We start from the raw sequence: 23,727 nt of genomic DNA, 5'->3' as shown, positions 1-23,727 counted from the left end.
AAAGCAAATGAAGAAAAATTACAGCCATTGCTTAAAGTTCAAGATCGGGCCACACGCATATATCGTGTAATGCTAAAAAAAGGAAAATAATCTGGTGAAGCATGCAATGGAGGTCCCCATCATATACCATCTTGTCCATGTCTGGAGGATAGAAATTTGCACCAGGAGGTTTCAACATGGGAAAGGCAGGTCTATATTCAAGACCCTTCCATCCAGCAATTGATTTTGTGGCTTCAGGAAGCAACTTGATCGCTGAATCTGCTGTTGTCAAAAATGCCTTATTTTCATCAAGGCAAGACCTGGCAAATGAAGAATATGTTGGCAGTGTTTAGATTAAAAAAAATATATCATATGAACAAAAAGCTTCATTATAGAAATATATTAGCAACTTCTCAACATAATAATTAAGAACATAACAACATCAAAATTTGTTGGTACAAGTGTACAACTTTATGCTAATAACTTAGATTCTTACAGAAAAATAATTTTTTTGAAAATTTAGACACTATTGGCTTATATGTACAGGAAGCACTGGGCATAAGCATAACATCTTTCTCCAAAGGCTATAGTGTAGAAGAAAAAAATCTCCATGTGGCTCCATAAACAGCTCAAGTATTGATGCTAAAGTAGACATCTACTGATACTAAAGAGAGCAACAAAAGGCATGTGCATGAAATAATGCATACAACTACAGGGTGGAGTTCCTCGTCAATATAAATGCGTGAAAACATACCCTTATTTATGTGGCCCTGCACTTGATTTTTTTTCTCTCTCTGTAATAAATGAGGGCCCAATTGTAAATTTACAGGCTGCCTCAGATACACCTAGCACTTCAATGCATAATCCTACTTTGGTCACTGCCAGTGATGATGATGTCATCAACATAAAGTACTAGAAGCAGCACACCTGTCTCGTTTTGGTGAACAAAGACCAAATGATCACGGTAACATTAAATGAAACCAAATACAAAGATGACCTCACTAAATTTGTTAAACCAAGATCAAGGAGATTGCTACCATAAATGGCCTTATTCAACCTACATACATTACCATCCTCCCCCACAGCAACATAACCAGGAGCTTGCTCCATGTATACCTCTTCTTGCAGATCTCCGTGCAAGAAGGCATTCTTTACATCCAATTGGTGTAAGGGACAATCAAAATTAACTGCCAACAAGATCAATACACTAACCAAATTGAGTCTAGCAACAGGAAAGAAGGCCTTAAAATAGTACAGACCATATGTTTGAGTGCACCCCTTGGCAACCAGTCAAGCCTTAAGCTGTTTAGTAGAGTTATTAGGAAGATATTTGAAAGTGTAAACCTAATGGCACCCAACCAACTCCTTATCAGGTGGAAGATCCACCAAATCCTATGTCCCCCGAGTGGTCAAGGCATCCATTTCTAAATCCATGCTTCCACCTAGGGTTAGCAAGTGCTTCAGCATGTGAAGAAGGGGTAGAGATTAGAGGTCATTAACAAGGCAAAAGAATGCAAAGGAATAGGAACATATTGAGCTAAAACAAAAGAAGCAAATGGATAAGCAATTGAAGACTGTTAAGTACATGTTTGAGTACCTTTCCGTTGTGCAATCAGCCAATCCAAATCACATTGGGTTGGATCTCCAGAACTAGGAGTCAAAACAATGGAGGGCAAACGAGGCAGCAGCATAGTGGTAGCAATGTCTACATCTATTTTCCATCATTCATAGACCCTCAATTATTTCTTTGGATCAATAACTGATGGACCTAGAGAAGGATCAAGATTTTTTTACCAGAGGGATAAGGGCAGGGATCAGAGGATCAATGCACAAGGGGAAGCCAGAAATTATTGATGGACTCAAAATGTATTCATCCAATGAAGACCCAGCACTAGAGAAATAAGGTGTCTCAAAAAGAGTATAATCTACATTAACTTATTGCTTGTGAGTGTGGGGATCATAACATCTATATCCTTTCCAATTTTTTGAGTAAGAAAGCCACATTTAATAGTAGGAGGAGAGAATTTTTCCTAACCTGTATATGGAACATGAAGCAAACATGTGCACCCGAAGAAACCAGGCACAACAGAGAACATGGATGTTTCTGGATACAAGATAAAGAAGGGAATTTGTGCCTCTAGAACACTGGAAAGCATCCTATTAAGTCAAAAACAAGCAGTAAGAAGGGCATCATTCCAAAAGATTTCAGGAACATGCATATGAAAGAGTAGAGACCATGCTATGTCTAGTAAATGTCTATTTTCTGTTTAGCTACCCTATTTTACTGAAAGGTATGTACACATGATGTTTCATGAATAGTTCCTTTGGCCAAATAAAAAGTCTGAAGCTCATTTTGAACAAATTCAACTACATATCAGATCGAAAAATTTGAATGCTAATAATAAACTGGGTTTTTATTTCCTTATAGAACTGAGCAAATACATTAAAAAATTCAGATCTTTCTTTTAACATATGCATCCAGGTCACACGTGAATAATCATCCACAAAAGACACAAAATATTGATGACCAATCAAATTCTTGACTCTTCATCGACTCCAAATATTTGAATGAATAAAAAAATCAATGAATGCTACGAGACTCAGCTCTAGATGAAAATATGTCCAAGTATGTTTTCCTAATTGACACGAACACTTAAAACGAGAAATAGACTTGGAACACAAGAAAAACTTGTTGCAATTTTTGAAGTGATGGATGACCCAATGAGCATGCCCTTGATCTAGAGAAACACCATGGATAGAAATTGAAGTTGTGTGACAAGAACTTCATCTACCACTCCCACTATCGAAATAGTATAGACCATCCTTCTCAAGCCCTCCACCAATCCTCTTCTTAGTCTAGAGATCTTGAATAACACAATGAGAAGGAGATAAGGTCACATAACGATTATGCGATTTAGTTAATGGACTAACTGATAACTGGTTCAAGGGAAATTTAGGCTCATATAACACATAAGATAGATGAATAGAAGGAAACAAAAGAATATCGCCACAACCAGAGACTAGTGTAACCGAACCATCAGCAAGAGTAACCTTGGAGTGTAAATAGTGGGTTTTATGGACTGAAATAAATCAGGACTACTTGTCATATGGGAGGAGGCACCATAGTCAATGGCCCATGGTGAGGAGGATGAAAAGGCAAGAAGTCCAGTTGTACCTAAATAGGTCACAATAGCATTGGATGTAGAAGACTGGATTTGAGTTGTTGAATCATGCGGAGAAGATTGTTATACTCTTCTTGGGACATGGTAGATGATGTACTCAACTCCCTAGGTCAGGTGCACTAGAAGTCTCAACCGTAGAATCAACTCAACAGAAGACTTGTTGGCCCAAGTAGGCTTCCTATGGAGATGCCAACATCAATCTATGGTATGATTGTCCTTCCCACAATGTGTGCAAATGCAAGAATCGCCTGTGCAAATGCAAGAATCGCCTTGACAAACTCCTTGTCATGATACACTACTTTTGCCACGACAGCCATCCAAACCTCGTCTTCATTCTATAACACTTCCCCAACCACAATTTAATGCACTACTGGCTATGGCTGAATGCGTGAAGAAGCCTGAGAAGAAGACTGAAAGCCATCTTTGGTGATTCTTTGGATTCTAGCATATGCTTCATTCACAGATGGAATGGTTTCACCAAAAAGAATCTAATCGCAGATGGGTTGAAGCTCTAGTCTTAGCCCAGCTAAAAACAAGGCAGCCAAGTACACTGCTGGTTGCCTCTTAATCATCTCAATGCCAAAACTAATTGGTTGATAAATGTTGAGTTCCTTCCACATACCCTTTAGAGTGCCATAATACCAAGGTCTTAAATTTCGATTTCGACTCAAATTTTGAAGCTCCGAAAGCACGGAAATTTCGACGGAAACTTCGATTTCGATTTCAATTTGAAAAAATAACAGAAATTAGTAATAAAGCATGGAATTCTTTCTGAAACTTTAGAAATGGTTAACAAACATAATAATATAAGTTTTAGGACTAATATATTACAAATTAAGTTCATCTATGTTTTGTATGAGGTGGAAAAGTTGTAAAATAGTATGTGTATCAAACATATTTGTAAGATAATGTACATTAAACATATTCAATTAATACAAATGTGATTCATAAATCATTTAAATATCATTTATTATACAAATAGTGATAATTTAGACATGAGTGGTTAAATAAAATGTTACTGTACGTTTTTTTTTTCATATAATTTTAAAAGCACTTGTAATAATCTTTTGTTTAGATAAAATAAATTAAGATAGAAATTTCACTTCACTCCTAAATTTCTCATTTGAATCTAACGAAATTTCATCGTATGGTTAAAATTTCGACAAGTTTCACTAAAATTTCGAGATTTCGATAAATTTCGGATGATTCGTTGAGATTTCCACGGAAATTATGCAAGACGGAAATTGAATGCCATTTCGATTTCGAGGGTGACGGAAATCGGAAATTTCGATGGAAATTTCGACAATTTCGTGGAAATTTAAGACCATGCATAATACTCACTAATAGGTTTACCGTCTTGCTCATATTTTAAAAAGTTCTCATATACTTTCAAAAACATGAGTCTTCTTTTTATCTTGTGAGAATCTTTCATGGAGATCATCCAATACAGGATACAGCCTTCGCTGTTCTATGAAACATCATGTTCGCAGAAATTCGTGGCCCCATGCTATTCCACAACAACACAAGCAATATGTGATTCTCTTTCATCGAATCTTCATAATCCTTGAAGTTCAGAGACAGAGAAGGATGCAACAAATATTTGGACTACGTTAATATAAACATGTACTGCCTGAGATCATAGCAGGTAGTTGGAGGATCCAACCAAATTGATGGCTGTGATCTGCATGTTAACAGTATCAGTTGAAGCTCTCTCTGTAGAGGCCATCGAAACCACCCCCAATATGCTACAATAAGTGCACACTAGTACTGGAACGAACAACACAGCAACAATGCGAAATCAGGCAGCACACACAAGCACAGAGCAGAACTTCGGAACTTCAAAGGACTGTTCTAACTATGGAACATAAGCTACAACATCCTACAAGGAATACTATACCATACATAAGTAAGCGGCCCATAAGAGGCACCGCAGGCACCTGATAAACAACCAGGAAGCACAGCAGTTACAGGTTGATGGCTGGCAGCAACTAGAACCAAGTGTGCCAGCGAGAGCAGATAATAAAATCTTTGAACACCAATAAAAAGAAATAACAGTAGCTGATTCAAGATTGCAGCAATCAATCATGAACACACAACATCACCATGCTACAACCAAACAGTGAACAGCAGCACAGCAACAGCAGATACCAGAAACAGAGAGTAACTTCACATTGCCAAATCACCATTTACACACAGCATCCTGCCATGGATGCTGCACTGCGAAACCAAGATGAAAAGTGAACTTAAACTACTCTGAAACCCATCAGAAAATAATATTTGAGAGCTGATTATGGGAATATGCAAAAAAACAAAAAAAAAACAAAAAAAACAAAAACAAAAACAAAAAGAAGAGTGTCAAGGAAAAAAACTCAAAAAAAAAAATCAGATTTTGAGGGGATTAATGCTCTAATACCATGCTGTAAAGTTAAGAACAGAGGCAACAAGAAGAAAGGAAAAGGAGCAGGTGGCAGTTTCCTGGGGTTGTGTTCAGCTCCAGGTCTGCCCTTTTATATACTAATAATAAAAAACCTTGAAAGAAAAAAATACCACTACTTACACCACATAATTACTAAAATAGCCTACTTCTTCTAGCATTTTTTTTTCTATTTTTCTTTCCTATTTTTTTTTTTCCCCCTTCTCTGTTTCTTTAGGAAGATTCCTTATCCTCAGCTTTGTGTCATCATACTTCCCAAATAAAATTTTTTCCTCCATCAAACCTCTAGGTTATCAACTACATGATTGTGTCATTGTACACATTTGTGTATAAAAAATGCACAAATGTAGGTGTTTTATATATTATGTATGTATATATACAACAAAAACAAGGCTCAAGTCCCCACTAGGTGGGGTCGGCTACATGAATCCTTTTCCGCCAATTCACCTGATCCAGAGCATTTTCCTCTATTAGATCAAGGGCTATTAAATACCTCATTCCAAGTAATTTTAGACCTACCCCTACCACTTTTCATGCTAGAAATCATAACTCACTCCTCCTTCTACTAGGCCTGCATTTTAAATGCCCAAACCATCTAAGTTGCATCATAGCAACTTTCATTCTTTGTATATGTCATTTCTTAGTTGCCCAACATTCTGAACCATAAAGCATAGCTGGCCTTATAGCCGTCTTATAAAACTTTCCTTTTAATTTTAAGGGTATTCTACAATCATACAACACACCTAATACACTCCTCTATTTTACTCAACCTGTCTTAATTCTATGTACTACATCTTCTTCAATTTCCCCTTCACCTTGCATAATAGATCGAAGATATCTAAATCTATTAGTGCTATTAATCTCTTGATTATCTAGTTTAATCTTCTCTTTGTTGCTACTCCTTACATTACTGAAATTACATTTCATATATTCAGTCTTATTCTTACTCATCCTAAACCCTTCAGACTCTAATGTGGCTCTCCAAAGTTTTAGCTTAGATTCCACTTCGCTTCTACTATCATCAATCAATACAATATCATCTGCAAACAACATACACCAAGGGATCTCATCTTGGATATTCCTAATAATTTCATCAATTACTAAAGTAAAAAGATAAGAACTCAAAGTAGAACCTTGATGAACACCTATTAAGATTAGGAACTCTCTAGACTCTCCCCCTATGGTCCTAACACTAGACACTACTCTATCATACATATCCTTAATGAACCCCTAAACTTTTCCATTAAATTTCTTAAAAGATAAATAGCTTCTATTGTTGATCTCTCAGGCATAAAACCAAATTCATTTTCTGAAATCTTCATTTCTAATCTTATTATATTTTCAATTACCCTTTCTCATAATTTCATCGTATGACTCATAATCTTAATTCCACGATAGTTATTATAGTTTTGAATGTCGTCCTTGTTTTTATACATAGGTACTAACATACTTTTCCTCCATTTTACTGGCATTTTCTTGGTTTTTATAATATTATTGAATAGATTAGTTAACCAAATAATTTCTTTATCCCCTAAACATTTCCAAACTTCAATTGGTATTCTATCTGGTCCTATAGATTTCCCACTTTTCATCTTTTTTAATGCCATCTTAACTTCAAGGACTCTAATTTTACGAATAAATCTTCTATTTTTAATCTTCTCTTCATTTGTCACTTCCAAGTTCAATCTTTCATTTTGATTTTCATTGAACAACTTATCAAAGTATTTCCGCCACCTTCTTTTTATGTTTTCTTCTCTAATAAAGACATTATCATTTTCATCCTTTATACATTTTAAAAAACCTAAATCTTCGCATTTTCTTTCTCTTTTTATAAAGCAAGTATTCAATATAACCAAATCGTAAGACATGGAAAAATCTAAGATTATATCACCGGACTCATTTTTATCTCCATATCCATGGCCTCCACATATCCTCTCATACCCTATACTATCCTTCTCAGTGTGACCATTCAAATCACCTCCTATGAATGTCTTTTAGACATCGGGATTCCTTGTAAAATACTATCCATATCTCCCCAAAATTGTCTTTTCAGATTTTCTGCTAAGCCTATTTGGGGAGCATATGCACTAATGTTCACTATCACTAGGCCTTAAACTAACTTGATTGTAATGAACTCATCCCCTATTCTTTTTCTCTATCTACAATAATACCTACTATATGGATGCCTAAAACAAGCTGTGAGCCTGAATGCAGAAAAGGAAATTATGATTTACACACATAGCATACATCACATATTACATACAAGTATTTATCATAAGTCAAGAGTGCTATATTAGATTTTCAAGACCAACGCCCTTGTAGAAGGACAAGTCCAACAGATCATCCAAGACAAAGTTATGCTCTTTCATACTTTTTCCAGTGGGACCTATATCTCCTCACCCCGATCTCCAATGTACCTCTTCTTTTTTTCAAATTGTACATTTTCTCAAAATAAATTCACTCTCAAAAGTTGGGGTCCAACTCTATTCATTTTACAAAGTTATGCCCCTACATTTTTTTTTTCAGCGAGATTTAGATCTCCTCACCCCGATCTCCGACATACCTCTTCTTTCTTTCAAGTCGCATATTTTCTCAACACAAATTTTCTCCCAGAAGCTAGGGTCCATTTGCTTTCATATTTAAAAGTTATACCCCTTCGTACTGATTCCACTAATGGCCTATATCTCCTCACCCCGTACTCAGACATACCTTCTCTTTTTTTCAAATCATATATTTTTTCAACACAAATTCACTCTCCAAAGATGGAGCTAAAATCCTAAAACACGATTCTTCATCATAACGTATAGACAAGAGCTTGCAGACACAATGTGCCAAAATCCTAAATTTTGGTTTTGCCCTTGATCTTGCACTTACAAAGAATAAGCTACATCTTTGTGTCCATGTATGCATCTGCGCACAAAAAGTTGCCATCATAAAGTCCATGAACTCTTTCTGAGGATTTCTCGTGCTCTCTTGATTGCAATTCCTTTCTCACTCAATATTTATTTTTTATCTAATAAAAAAGGCATATGTTTATATATATGGATGCCTAAGATAAGCCAGAAATCTGAAATAAAGCTTACCAAGGACTTTTATTAATCAAAAAATACATCCACTTTAACTGGTCCAAGTGAGACGTATCAGCGTGCTCCTTCAACCAATCTCTTATAGGTGGATTGCTGTACCAAACCTGGTTGGAAATAAACAAATAACAAACTGTTAGCAAGATCCGTCCACTAGAATTGAACAAACTATATGTAGCAGATCTTATAGCATGAAATAGCTCTGTCCTAAATTTCAAAGAAAATTAACCATAACAGATGGCTTAAAAGGATGATGTGACATCAGGGAAGCCATAAGAAATATTACGAGATTCCAATGAATAATTTCAGCCAAAAAAAAAAAACGCAATAAGACTTATTTAAGTTTAATACCGGGTTCTAGATATATATACATATATATATATATATATACATAGACACACACAACTGCCCCATCATGATAAGCTAACCATGATTGATAACTAATCATGGACAGCATGGCATATCAACTTTTGATGTAAACGTTCTACTCATAGACATTCAATGGCTAATTTGTATAAATTAGTTCATCAAATTCAACTCACCTACAAAACATTTAGCTAACCATTTGTCAATCGCATAAAATATACAAAATATAAAGCAAGGTTATTTAGCTAATGATTTGTCAATCAAATAAATTATATGAAACATAAATGCGAGGTTATGACCGAAATGTCGAAAATTTGGAAGCGCTTTTGGCATGGTTCATGTTAAGTCACCACCTGATCTAAAAGGCTAACCCATTGGGTTGTGGACCAATAATGTCTATCTAGCCTCAAGTGCAACAAATTTGGCATGAAGAATAAACAATCAACAAATAACACCCATTATACTGAATAAGAACATTTTTTTTTTATCACCACACAACAAACTCAAGCAGTGGGATTAGTACCAAACACCTCTTGGCAACCATGGTCCTATACCATGATATGTCACCACTTGACCTAAAATGCCTAAGCAATATTTTGACAGAAAAGGAAAAGATGTGATTAAAAGAAATAGAATTGTACATTTTGAAGAATAGAAATCAACCCGTAAAAAACTAAAAGCCAAAAGAACAAAATAAAATCATGTTCCCTGCCCTCAAAGCACCCTGCTGCAAAATCCCAAAAAGAATCCATATGCTGCATATTGTCCCAAAGCAAAGATAAAGTCAACCTCTTTCTAAAAAAATAGGCGCACACTCGGTTCAAATTAAATCACCCACAAAACAGCAAACACCATACATCTAGACAAACAACCAACATCCTTACTCCTCCCACAACCCTAAAAGAAATAACCAAAAAATTTCAATCATCTCCAAACAAACCCAATTTTCTCCCAAGTGTCCCAAACAACCTAATCCGAATGCCTCAAGCAAATGAGCATAAGTAAAAAGAGATGAGAAGCAGTCTCTGAACTGTTAAAGCAAAAAATTTTGAACATCAAGGGGAAATGCCTTCAAAGGCCTCCAGCCATATAAATGTTTTCCACATAAATATTTCAATCTTAGAGGGAACTTTGGCCTTCCAAGTATGAATATGGATACAAAAATACATATTCGAACTAATCACATGATTCAAGAAAGACTTCAAAGAAAAAAACTCCCTATGAATTGAATCCAAATCAACAACCCTCCTGTTCGAAGGGAAACAATCCTCCAAAAAAGAAAGTAGAATAAAAAGTTACGCCACGTCCCTATCATTTAAATTTCTTCAAAAATGAAAACTGCAAGCACAAGTACTTTCATTAGAGATCAAAAAGAGAGAAGTGACATCATTATGGACCATGGAGGGGCAACATAGATGATAAGGAAAAATAATTCATAAGAAAAATCCCCTCAACAAAATATCCTTTCAAAAACGGATATAAGAACCCTCGCCCCAATATATGTTTAATGCAAGGAATGAAGAAAGGGTATAGTTCTTAAATAAACCTCAATGGACTTTCAATAGAACATCTGATAACACCAATTTGCATACCAACAATTCACTTGCAATCCAAAACACAGCTAGAGCTGCGTTTTTAGACACCAACTTTCGAACACCCAAGGCCATTTACTCCTTAGACCCACAAACCACCTCTCAACAAACGAAATGATCCCTCCTTCTCCCCTACCCAGGACCAAAGAATATCCTTCATAATTTTATCAATATTTTTATCTACCACAATAAGAATTTGAAACATGGACAAATAAGACAAATAGAGTAGAGACACATGCTTGAATAACCACCTAGGAGAATAATGCACCCTTTAACCCATCAAAATGCTTAGCCACCTTAGTCACCGTAAGATCCCAAAAATTAAAGATCTAGGATTATCACCCAAAAGAACTCTATTTCTTAATCCATATATCCGCTCAAAAATTGGAATAAACAATTAGGATATTCAAAAAGGAATTTCTATGATCATCAAAGAAGATTATAGTATCATTAGCAAACAATAAATGAGACCCTATCACCCATTCATATCCACCTAGGTTGCTCTCACAAACCCCATATCCAATGGTCCTATCCATCAATCTACTCATAGCACCGACAACAAGAATGAAGAACAGATCCCCTTGCCTGACCCAGAATGTTGCATTTGGTAACACCACCTTATCTAAGACCTCCACCTCTCGTCAAAGCCCTTCCTAGGGGGTGTTTGGTAAAATTAACTGTTAAATGTTGAATATTAAATTCAAATCTAAATCACGAACCAATTCTGAATTTTCGTTTAAACCAATCCTTCAATCTCAATATTGAATTATTTTAATTGTTTGGTATTTAATATCTGAATGTGTTTTCCAGCTTTAATCCTGTGATTGAACATTTCTTTTAGTGTCATGTTTTTTTCTCTTTTTTGTCATTTCAATTTTTCATAAAGGGTAAAAAAGGAAAAGATACCTAATTTTCCCATTTAACCAATCAGGATAAGGGAGTATGATTCACCAATTTTAGGTAAATTAAGAGCTGCCACGAAATGCTCTAATGATTGAGTATTGAACTAGCTCAAACATAACCTCTTACAAAGGTAATTCAAATTAAACAGTCATATGCGTAACACAGTCATACGCTTAGAAAAACCTTATCTAAACAATTCCAAATAACAGTCATTCGCCTTTTCAGAACCCAGCTTAAAACAATCCCCTTCCCATTCTTGTGGTCCTCCACCAATGCATTAGCTATCAAAATTGCATAAAAAAATTTGTCAACCCAGTCCCAACCCCACCCCCAAAAAAAACAAAAGCAATTTAACCAAGTGAAATAGTACCACATAACTCTGAACTCAACCTAACAGCAAGAAACATGGCATTATCTCATTTGCACTAGTTACTAAGCTAATAGGGTGGAAATTGGAACCTGAAGCCTTCTGCCTCTCCAAACCTAACTCAGCCACCATCACTTCTTCCTAAAAAGGCCTTCCAATCAAAGCATTTGAGCATTAAATATGGGATTCCAATTCAAACCCTCAATCATAGGTCTAAAGCAATCTTCCTCATAATAAAGATTAGTAAAAAATATATACATAAAAATTAAAAATAAACATTAATCCCACCAGAACTCTATAGAACATCTCTAATGGCCCCACCCTCCCTCTCATTAGCTAATCAATGAAAAAAAAATTTCAATTATGATCACCCTTGTAACCTACTTATAGTCTTTTGCCTCCAACTCCATACCTCCGTTGGACCTAAAGCTCATTCTGCGAGGATAATCATTCAACAACCTCAACATCAAAAACCCCCTATTTCCTCTTTTCCATCCAACAAATAAAGGTCTCCCAAAATGTTTGCCTTCTTGACTCTAACATCTCTAAGAAATTCTAAATTCCATTTCTTCAAAACCTCTTTTAGTCTCTTGAGTTTTTTTACTAATCCTAGAGCCTCCCCACCCCTTCACAGAATATACACTCCAAGTCTCCCTCATCAACGAATGAAAAGAATGATGATCAATCCACACGTTCTCAAAACAAATGTGACTGGCCCCATCTAACCTTAAGAAATGCATCAAGCCTTCAAACTACATATTTTCTTCTAGTGAATGAGATTTTCGACATAGAAAACATAGAATGTTTACGCTAATAATTGATATACATTGTTCGCCCTAAACACCTGATGAATTAAGCTTTTAGCTGAATTGCTATTTGAACATGTTAGGTAATGGCTGCCCCAAGGTCCTCCTAGGCTTCCATTCTTGTTGCCCGCGTTTATTGCGTGGTTGGTTTTTTTAATATAATTGTTATTGGTTATTGGTTATTGTTTATAGGTTATTTAGCATTATTACCAATCTTAATGGCGGAGAGGTAGTGAGGATATTATGGTCATTGATACTTCACATATACTATGAATAGAGGGGAAGACTACGAGTGGCAAAACAGGTCGAAACCCGACGGGTGATCCACCCATTTGAATCGGGTTTGGGTCTAACACAAGCAGACTCGTTTATAAACGGACCAACCTAAACCCGACCCGTATATTAAATAAATTAGGCGGGTTCAGGTCGGGTCACCCGACGGGTGACCGTTTAACTTATTATATATGCATTGTACCATCAAACCCTAACCCAGTAACTCTATCCATCTCTTGCTGCTGCTGATCTCCCGATTCTCCTCGCTCAGACACTCTCAATCTCAGCACCCAGTCACCTTCACTGCCTCTGTGCCTCAGCACTTAGGACCCTCACACACAGCACGGCCACAATCGGCCCTCCCCCTCCCCTTGCTACGGTGCTACCCAGACAACACGGTAGTCGGCTTGGCAAATTGGCAGAAGCCCCACGAGTCAAGGACCTCATAGTTGACGCGAACAAGGACGTGCTTGACTTGGGGGACGAAGTTGTGGCGCCTCTGCTAAACGACACAGCATCGGCTGAGGGCCTTGGTGTCCCTAATCTTGTTGAAGACGAGGAGGAGTAGAGAGTCCAACAATTGATCAAAATGGTCGGTCATGCTACCAAAGGGCTCGGGCCAGATCTTGGATGTGAGATCAAGGCGTAGAGAAGACATTGGATGGGGGAGATAGGGAGAGCAAGGAGGATTTGGATGAATCACCGAATCAAGAGGACTAGGACTGTGGGACATGGAGGGGGAGATGGGAAGTGGGCTAGGGCTAGATCTCAAGAAAAACAAGGCCTTATGGCTTGCTGCAGAAGAGGGAGAGGGAGAGAGAGTGAGAGAGAGAGGCCTTGAGAGTTAATGGGGGAGTACCTATAGAGAGACAGATAAAATGGGGGGAGGAGATAGATCCACGCTTTTGTCTTACAAAGAGGGCACAGAGTCACAGAGAAGGGGGGGATATCATGAGCATTCAATTATTATTTTAAAATTTTTAAAATAAATAAATTATATTTTTAAAAGGGTGACCCGTTTATTAAACAGGCGGGTTTGGGTTTACCTATTAGTCACTCATTAATAAATAGGTCAACCTGAACCCGTTTAACCCTGACCCGTTTATGACCCGCCCGAACCCAGCTCGTTAACCTGTTTTGCCATCCCTAGGGAAGACCTATGGCTGTGATTAGGTCTTCCATTGTAGACAACACTATTAACATGGTATCTGCAACTGGTTCTCAGAACTAAACCCCAAATGTTGCAGCCACTGCCAAACCAAGCCCAAAAACCCTAAATCCTTTGCATGTCTACCACTGCGAGACAGCTGCCAGTACCACTGTAGGCCTGAAAACCAGCCAGCAGCTGCTAGAAGACACAGCGGACACCAGAAATATCCTGGGCGGCACTGCATGTTCAGGAACACCAAACCTGTTGAGATCTTGAAAAACCAACACCATAGCTAGTCAGCCACCCAGACACTGCCAATCTGGCAAGCCCTGAAATCATATCACTTAAGCCTGCCTCATGTGTCCCAAAGCGCCAGTCGAAGGCAATCAGCACTTCTGATAACCATACCCTTTAAGTCATGGTATGTTTAAATTAATTTCATAAATTGCCCGGCTGTTTGCATTTCCTATTTGTGTTGAATGAATTATGCTGAGGATATTGTGGATTAATTGGAAATTATTGTGTGCTCTTTAAGTTAACACATATCAGAATTTTATTAGCTTTATTAATGGTAGGAAGGGTTTGGACAAAATGAAGCTAAGAGAGTGCATGTTTCAAATAAAAATAATACAACAGTTGAGGAAAAACTAAAAGAAAAAATTTAAAAAAAAAACAAAACAAAACAAAGAAGAATGGACACTCCTGTGGCCAGGCAGAGACAGCAAACAGTCATCTGGCAGCACATTCAGAGCCCACTTGCAGCAAGCTGCTGCTGTCCAGATCCATCACCAGCTACAGTGATACCAGTAACAACAACATAGTATAATGTTATCATAAGCTGTAAGCCCTACTTCCATAGAGAGCGAAAGGAAAGAGTAGAGAGAAATACTGCCAAAAAAGGAGGAGGAGGAAGAAGCAGAAGAAGAAGACAGAAAAAAAAATAAATAAAGGAAAAAAAGGGCAACCCGGTGCACAAAGCTCCTGCGTATGCGAGGTCCGGGGAAGGGGCAGACCACAATGGGTCTATAGTACACAGCCTTAACTTGCATTTTTGCAAGACGCTGTTTCCACGCCTCGAACCCGTGACCTCCAGGTCACATGGCGACAACCTTACCGTTGCACCAAAGCTCCCCTTCAAGAAGAAGACAAAAAAATGAGGAAAAATGCAGAAAATTCAGAGGAGCATCATACATGGAACAACCCAATTTAAAGAGGCTGGCGAATGTAAACCTTCCTTTGGTCATATTACGGAATACATAAATGTATCTTTTGCTTTTAACAAATGCTCTGTCTCTGGCTTCTTACTTGTATTTAAATGATTAATTTTGCAAAAACATTTCTTTCCTCGGCCTAGCGCCTCCAGCAGTCTTTTGGGTGGACCACGGCTGATCATGTACCATAAATAGGGACATGACAGTGCTTGCCAGTGCTGAGGCTTCGTACAACCATATTTTTGGCCTGAACTGGTCCTATATTGTTCAAATCCCTCTATAAAACATATTATCAAGTTTTTGGTGATGGAGTTTGTCCAAAGATGCCACCTTTTAATTGTTCATTAGCAGCACTCCAGGAACGATCACATGGTATTGTTGGAGGCTGTTTGCCATAGTTGAGTTCAGAGGCTGAAACAGCGATATATCACTGCAATTGTAATTTGATCTATTTGTTTTATCTTGTTGGTTGGTGGTCACAGTTGTGTGTGTTCCCTTCTCCCTCACCACATTCTACAACCAAGAAGTTGGATGGAAAGAGTTATGTGCAGTAGTCTAAGGCAACCAAGATCTATTTGACAAGCTTAGGCAAATCTGAAATCTTATTTCAATCCAGGCCTAATGACGATAAATGGGAAGAAATATTGGCTCAAGAAGACTCATGGATTATCTCCCTACTATTTAACTCTATGGAACTCTAGATTGCACGGATGAATGTATGCATGGAGATTTGTGATTATGACAAAACTCTTATATTCCAAGAATATTACATGCAAGTACAATCTCTCTCTGCATCCATGAGGAACTCAACATCATGCAACTCATAACAAATGTTCGTGAGATGCAAAAGCTGAGGTAGCACAAGACAGTCCTACAAGTCCTAGCGGATTTGAGACCCAGGTTCAAAGCAATTCCGTCCCAGATTTTTGGTAGTGCAGAGTTGCCATCCTTTGCTCATGTTCGTTATCGAGTCCTACATGCTCCTTCCAGCACCTATTCCTGCCCCTGGTTTTGACATTTCAAACACCAACTATGAGAATACTGCTTTTGTTGCACAAGGAGGTTCTAGTTTTCAACCAAGTAGTTGTAGAAGGCCTGGAGTGGTTTGAGTGGTTGTGACGAAGGGATGGACATGCTAAAGATCCCCCACGCAAGTGTACTCATTGTGGATGAGGTCATACAATATAGCAGCCTTGGGATATTCACAGTAATTGATCTGAATGATCGCGACAGCCTTTCAAATCCTACTTGAGTCTTATCTTCAAAACAAAGTGATTCTGTTCTCTCTTTTATTTTCAGTTTCCAAGAATTTCCAAAATATTTAAGACTACGCTAGTTGTTAAATATCAAGTTCCTTCCACATACACTCGAGAGTGCTGTAATACTCACCCACCTTGCTGGCCAAATTGGAAAATTTTCTCATATAGATCACAAACATATGTTTGATTTTTATCTTTGTGAGAACCTTTCATAAAGATTATCCTGTATGGCTTTGGCAGTTCTGTGCAACTCATGTTCGCAGCAATTCGTGACTTCACACTATTCCACAACATCACAAGTGGCACATCAGTCTCCTTCACACAATCTTCATAATCCTTGAGTTTGCAGATGGTGGAGAATATAGCAGATAAAGTGGACTTCCAATTTGTGTTAATACACACACACACACACACACACTGATTGAGACCTTAAGTAATTGGAAGATCCAGAAAGTTCGATGGCTGTGATTTGCATGTTAACATTATCAGCAGAATCTTTTTCTGTATAAGCCACCAGAGCTACCCTACACACAGCAGAAACAGCACACACTAGATCAGAAATAGATCAGTTACAGTTCACAATGGCACAGACCAGCACTTGGGAGGCATGCTAGGGAGTCAACAAGGAACCACTAAAATAAAAAATTGCAGTACCACAATAAAGCACAACCGCAGCTTGAGTAGGCTGGCGCCAGGGAGAAAACCATGCTGGAACTCCACAAGACCAGCCACAATCGCACAAACTGCAGGGGCTTTGAAGATTAGCTCTAAAGCTAACAAAAACACAGTCTGCTATCAATTGAATATGGATAGAGGCTCAGGAAACAAGTAAAACAGCTACCAAAATCCCTACTACAAATATACAGGTGCAAGCAGAAATTTCTCTTTTTTTAATAGAAAAAGGAAACTTTATTAAAAAGCAGAGAAGAAGAAAAAGATACAAAAGAAGGAGAATAAGCAGACCTCAATCAAAAGAAAAAAAAAAATAAAGAAAATAAAACTACATCTTAATAAAGCACTCCAACCTCTGATGATATCTTGAAAACAGCCTGCATTATAAGCCCTAAGAGTAGCCAAGTATTGAATCCTATCCCAAATAAATCCTAGTGAAAATTTCTTCCTTGAAAAATTCTAGTAACAGCACCCCTTAAAACAGCCTGCACTATAAGCCCAGAGAGAAGCCAAGCATAGAATCCTATCCCAAATAAATCCTACTGAAAATATTCTAGCATTTCTTTCCACCCAAATTCTCTGCCGCAAGCACAAAGGGCACATTCCACAACCTTTTAGAATCCTTACCTTTCCCAAGATCAGCAAAAGAAATACCCAACAGATCTTCCACTAACTTCATAAACCATTCTGGAATCTCACATGATCAAATACACCCACAGCCAACCCACGGATGCATCAACCAGCAACAGCAATTACTATTAACAAGATTCGACTGCTTTCATATCAGCAACACATTTATTGGATGCACAAAGTCCAACTGAGAAAACAAGTGGCCCCCGGCCCCAAATGACTCTTAAACAAGAGGGAGAAGGGTAGTTGGGTTTAAGAGTTGACTGGGGAAGATAACAGAAACAGGGAAAAAAAATTGTTGAAAAGTGAATTAGATCAACAGTAGCCATGAACTGACTGAAAAAGAATAAATTAACATAATAGAGATGAACCCTTGCAGTGAACAGTAATGATAAACAGTGGCTAATTCACTGTGAACTGTAAGGATGAACAGTTTGTGAACATTGAAGATAAAACCATACTCACGAACAATTTAAAGAAAAATCCAAGCATGGAGGATAGACACTTACTCTGACACCATGTTGTGAACCTAAAAATTTGACTGTAGAGAGAAAGAAATCTAGCAGAAACATACATATCCAGGTCAGCCCTCCTTATATTGCTAATAATAAGATATGAAGATCATTAATACCACCATACACACTTTCTACTTACTAAATTAATATGTCCCTTTCTAATACAAAAAAAAAAAATAGTACTTCAAAGCCTTGAAGCAGAGTAGTTGATAGATGGAAAATATCACCTACTAAATCAAAGTAATCTGAAACATACCCATATGCTCAAAAATCAAACAATAATAAACTGCCATCAAAGCAGACTCACTATCAAGGTTGCTCACTATCAAACTCATCAACCCATCTCTTCTATTCCTTTAGACAACCTCCCTCACTAAGCATCTCACCTGCTTCTACCTTCAAATTATTCAGAATTTCCTCAACACAAAAACTACCATCAGTATTTCTTTTTAAAAATTTTCGGCCACACATCAGAATTAATTCAATTATCATCAAGAGAATTCCTCAATTCAAACCCCACCTGCATTACCATTCAATGAGTATAAATCTTAGAGACTCGACCTTATCAGATTTCTTTCCAGCACCAAGAGACTTGTCTTGTGTCCCAGATTAGATACCCTTGCTTTCGGCTCAGCATCTGCATTTGTTCCCTTAACATCTCATATACACAACTCTTCATTATGATTCCAACTTTCCAGATCCTTAATTAAATTCCCAGCACCAACCACCAAAAGATAATTTCTAGCCACCTCCACAACAAGAACACTTCCCTATCAAGATTGTGACTCAGATTCTTTAACCAATCACAAATGTACCATATCTGTCAGCCTTGAAAGATTTGCTTTCTTCCCCAATGTTGTAGGGCTTCCATTCCACTTGCACCACTTGCATGATTTTTGAGAAATTCATGCAACCAACCCCACCTAGTAGGACTTAAGGCTTGTGTTGACTCTATGAGTCCAATCTTGCTTTGATAATGACAAATCACTTGGTATTTGATATGTGCATTGAGATTGTGAACAGGAACAATATTTAGCATGCACGAAAGGATAGAAAGTCATGGAAGCCATGAAGACTAACGTATATATATCTTGGCAAAATCCATGGAACTAAAAGAGTTGAAGAATGAAGATGCAAGCGGCAAGTTCAAGATCATCATGGAAATGGGTATTTAGAACTGAATGCATTTACATATTTCATATGATTTAATTTGAGGCTCAAATTATACCCTAGACTGACCTTAGGACTCATGCATCGCATGAACATCTTTAGGGGATATTTATGGACTAAAAGATTGTTTTTTTAAACCCCGAAAAATATTTTATAAAAGAGCAAAGAAAGAGAGCAAAATAGATTTTTGAAACTAAAAAGAAAAATCCAGAAAATGCACTGTTCAGAAGACCGAACTCCTTGTTCAATAGTCTGAAGTGTCAACTTCAGAAGACCAAAGTTAAGCTCAGTCGTCTAAAGAATTTCTTCAGAAGACCAAAGATTAAGTTCAGTCGTTTGAAGAATTATTGGAAAAACACAGAAACAGGCAGAAGCACACCAGAAGACTAAACCCCAACTTCAGTCGCCTGACCCTATGTCCAGGTTCTATTTTTCGAAGCTCTAAGGAACTTCAGTCGTCTAAACTCTAACCCTCAGTCGTCTGAACTTACAGGAAGATTAAAATTTTGATTTTTTAAAGAGAGAACACGCGAGTTATTTCTTCATCAAGTTGATCCAACGGTTAAAAATCATCCTAAGGGCAAAGTTACCTATATAATCAACATCTAAACCCTAGTGTCCAACAAGAGAAAGAAGAGAAAGAACCTTTGGCATACGATTGAGCATATTGTACAATTAGCACAACTTGGGAGAACACACTGCTGAGTTCTTGATTGGGATTTCAAATCTTATACTTCAAATTTGAGCTAAAGCTACATTGATCTTCAAAAGGCTTTCTTGGGATTGTTGTGCAATCAACTTGGTATTGAGGTTTGGTAAATTGATTTGCTTGTTAATATTTATTCTCAAAGAACTTTTCATCTCAAAATCCATTATTGAATATAAGTTGAGTGATTGATCACGAGTGTGATTACATATAGATTGTTTTGACAAGATCACTACGTGAGAAAAGTTTTTGCCATTGGTTGAACGATTTTGATTCAAGTGTGTATTCAGTTAAAAACTCGATATTTTCAATATTACAAAACCACTTGATTAAATATCCACAGAGTTCATAACTATATATATTTTTGAAGGATATTTTCTGAAAACTATTATATTAGGTTTTTGATCTTTGGAAATCATATCGTATATATATATATATATATATATATATATACATACATATATATATATATATATATATAATTGCATAGTACAAAGATCATATTGTGGTTGAATATTTGGAAGAAAACTTATTGATTTTGATCGTTATAATATTCAAGACAAATCTTTTGACAAGATCACATTTGATATTCGTGCATCCAATAAGTTGAACTAGAATCCTAATTTCTCCAAAGCATTTACTTATATCAGTATTTTGGGAGATTTGATGAAAGGGAAATTGGTTGAATCATGTCATTCATATACCAATTGTTTTGTTACATACATGATGAGCTTCAAGTTTCATCATATGGATATGTGTTAGGATTTTCAATTGTACTCACTAGCTGTGTTAGAAGCAAATCTTGAGTTGTTTTGCAGATTTAAAATTCTATATTGTAATCACGGTTCGGGTTGTGAACCAGGTGAGGAGGAAGCTGTGCCTCTTGTAAGCAGCGGATGTAAAGGAAGCTCCGTCCCGGTTAAAGGAGCAGAGATTTAGTGGAATCCTTGAGTGGGTTGCTCAAGGTGAGGACGCAGGCCGGGTTGGCGGAACCTCGTAAAAATTGTGTTTGCCTTCTCTTTTCTTTTACTCCTTTTATTTTCCACAACGCATTTCATTATCTATCTTGCATGTGTATGTTGAATAACCCCACTCTCACTTGACAAATAATTGGGTAAAAAGAATTCATTGATATAATAATTTAAATCAGTTTTAAACCCCTGCAATTAATTTGTTAAATATAAAAATAGAGATTAAGTGGCAAATAATATTAAAGGTTTTAAAAATACCCAATTCACCCCCCCTCTTGGGATTACACCTAAATTAACAGCTTGGTTTTGTTGTTGTTGTTGTTGTCGTTTTAGAGAATTACCTGCGGCTTAAGAAGAAAAAGCAATCAAGCCGCAAATCTCCTCTTCTCCTCCTGCACAATAGCCCTATTGGCAAAGAACAAAAACCCTCTGCTACCCATCCTTGTTTCTAGCCCTATTTATTAATAACTCCCCCACTACTTTCGTTAAATGGGCCATCCGATTACTTGTATGAGATTTCCCCAAAAAGGCCTTGCTGAACACTTTTGCTTTTTAATTTGCAGACTCAATAGAAGGTGAAATATTTAACAATAAACTACCATCATAAACAAGAAAGGAGAAAGCAAATCCCCTACCAAAGTCCTCTAGGCACAATAAAACAACCCTTAAGACTGAGTAAGACAAATCTTCGGGCTAACCGTTGATAATGATATACATAGAAACTGAAGCGGCACAACCTTGAATCATTTTCCCCCACCTCTGACCAAAACTATTCCTTTCCAACACTCTATTCAAAAAACAAAATGTCCCAAATCATAAGCCTTGTAAAATTCCAGCATAACATCAATACAACAACTATACCCCCATAATTAATTGATTTCAATACTTTCTCCACCCACTTTTGTCCTTTGAAAGGTCAGAAGAAATAGCAGGCAACACATTTTCACCAAAAGGATTCACTAATCAATGATACAATACCCCGAAAAGTCTATGGGCCTCTAGAGTCCTTTCCAAACCCCAATGGTTCCACAATGATGATACTCCTAAATTAAAATCCCTTGGCAATTTTTTTACAAGGAAACTTTTTCAATAAGGCAAAAAAAAAAAAAAAAGATACAAAATGGAGGAAATGATATTCTCATAAAACATATTGTTAATGGTTATTTAGTATTTTAGCATTATTATTATTATTATGTGTTAGAGTTTGTTAGTAATAAGTGTGAGTTAGTAAGGGTATTATGGTCATTCCTATTGTACTTACATATATTATAAATAAAGGGAGAGACCTATCCTTGAGTTTAGGTATTCCAAGTTACCCAATTACTCAACATGGCATCAGAGCGTGATCCAAACTAAACCCTACTCTCCTCAGCCATAGCCGGAAAAGCCCATTGTCTTTCCTAGATTCACCTCCATCTCATATTATATCACAAAACCAACCATACACCCATAAATAGACCCCCCCCCCTTTACTCACCCCAAAAAACCCCATTTTCGGAGGAGCCCCCACACGCCGGCCAAATGCCGGTAGGGCCGATCCCATGTGCCGACGCATGAGTGAATTTCCAACCCAAGCGTATGCTTTGGATAATTTAGACACATTCTCCCCGATTGCTAAAATTGCCTTAGTAAGTTTGTTCATTTCTTTAGCCACCACTTGCCATTGGCCTCTACATCAGCTAGATGTGAAGAATGCTTTCCTACATGGTGATCTTCATGAGGAGGCATATATGGAGCAACCCCCTGGGTTTGTTGCTCGGGGGGAGTCAGGCTTAGTATGTCGGCTAAAAAAGCCATTGTATAAATTAAAAAAACCTCCAAGAGCATGGTTTGACTGTTTTAGTGTTGTAGTACTTGAGTTTGGCCTTCATCGGTGTGCAATAGATCACTGTATATTTTATTTTCACTCCATCAAGCAGTGTTTAGCTTATTGTATATGTGGATGACATTTTGATCACTGGTGATGATAATTGTGCCATCCAAGACCTAAAGCTTTTTCTATAGAGTAAGTTTCAAACCAAAGACTTGAGACCATTGAAGTACTTCTTGGGTATAGTAGTATCGAGATCTCGTACAAGAACTATCTTGTCACAGAGGAAGTATGTTCTTGATCTTTTAGATGACACGAGGAAGTTGGGATAGAAACATGTTGATACACCCATGGATTCCAATAGTAAGATAATGCCAGACATGGGTGATTAGTTGCCTAACCCAAGTCGGTACCGAAGACTTGTTGGAAAGTTGATTATCTCAGTCACTCGACCACATAAATCCTTCCCAACAAGTGTTGTGAGTCAGTTTCTCGATTCCTCGAGAAAGTCAACTGAGATGCAGTAATTCACATTTTGAGATATCTTAAAGGTACACCAGTGACAGGTCTCTTATATCAGGATCAGACACACTCATATTCAAAGATATACAGGTGCAATTGGGTCGGATCACCTTCCGGTTGAAGATC

At 37.3% G+C, this 23,727-nt stretch overlaps 1 protein-coding gene across 4 annotated transcripts in view; it reads right to left on the bottom strand.

Annotated features, from left to right (window-relative positions):
• The window catches only part of LOC131157054 (nudix hydrolase 3), a 136,847-nt gene that overhangs the window by 58,587 nt on the left and 54,533 nt on the right, over positions 1–23,727 (bottom strand). For all 4 annotated transcript variants that reach the window (XM_058110909.1, XM_058110910.1, XM_058110907.1 and 1 more), the window contains 2 exons: positions 8,679–8,785; positions 128–299 (listed from right to left, as the gene is read on the bottom strand). In XM_058110909.1, coding sequence (XP_057966892.1) covers positions 128–299; positions 8,679–8,785 — 279 coding nt within the window. The remainder of the gene's footprint in view (positions 1–127; positions 300–8,678; positions 8,786–23,727) is intronic.

The sequence above is a fragment of the Malania oleifera genome, chromosome 6 (genome assembly GCF_029873635.1).
Source record: "Malania oleifera isolate guangnan ecotype guangnan chromosome 6, ASM2987363v1, whole genome shotgun sequence".
NCBI lineage: Eukaryota > Viridiplantae > Streptophyta > Magnoliopsida > Santalales > Ximeniaceae > Malania > Malania oleifera.
The sequence above is the reverse complement of the archived record's forward strand: the minus strand, read 5'-3'. Positions and strand labels throughout refer to the sequence as shown.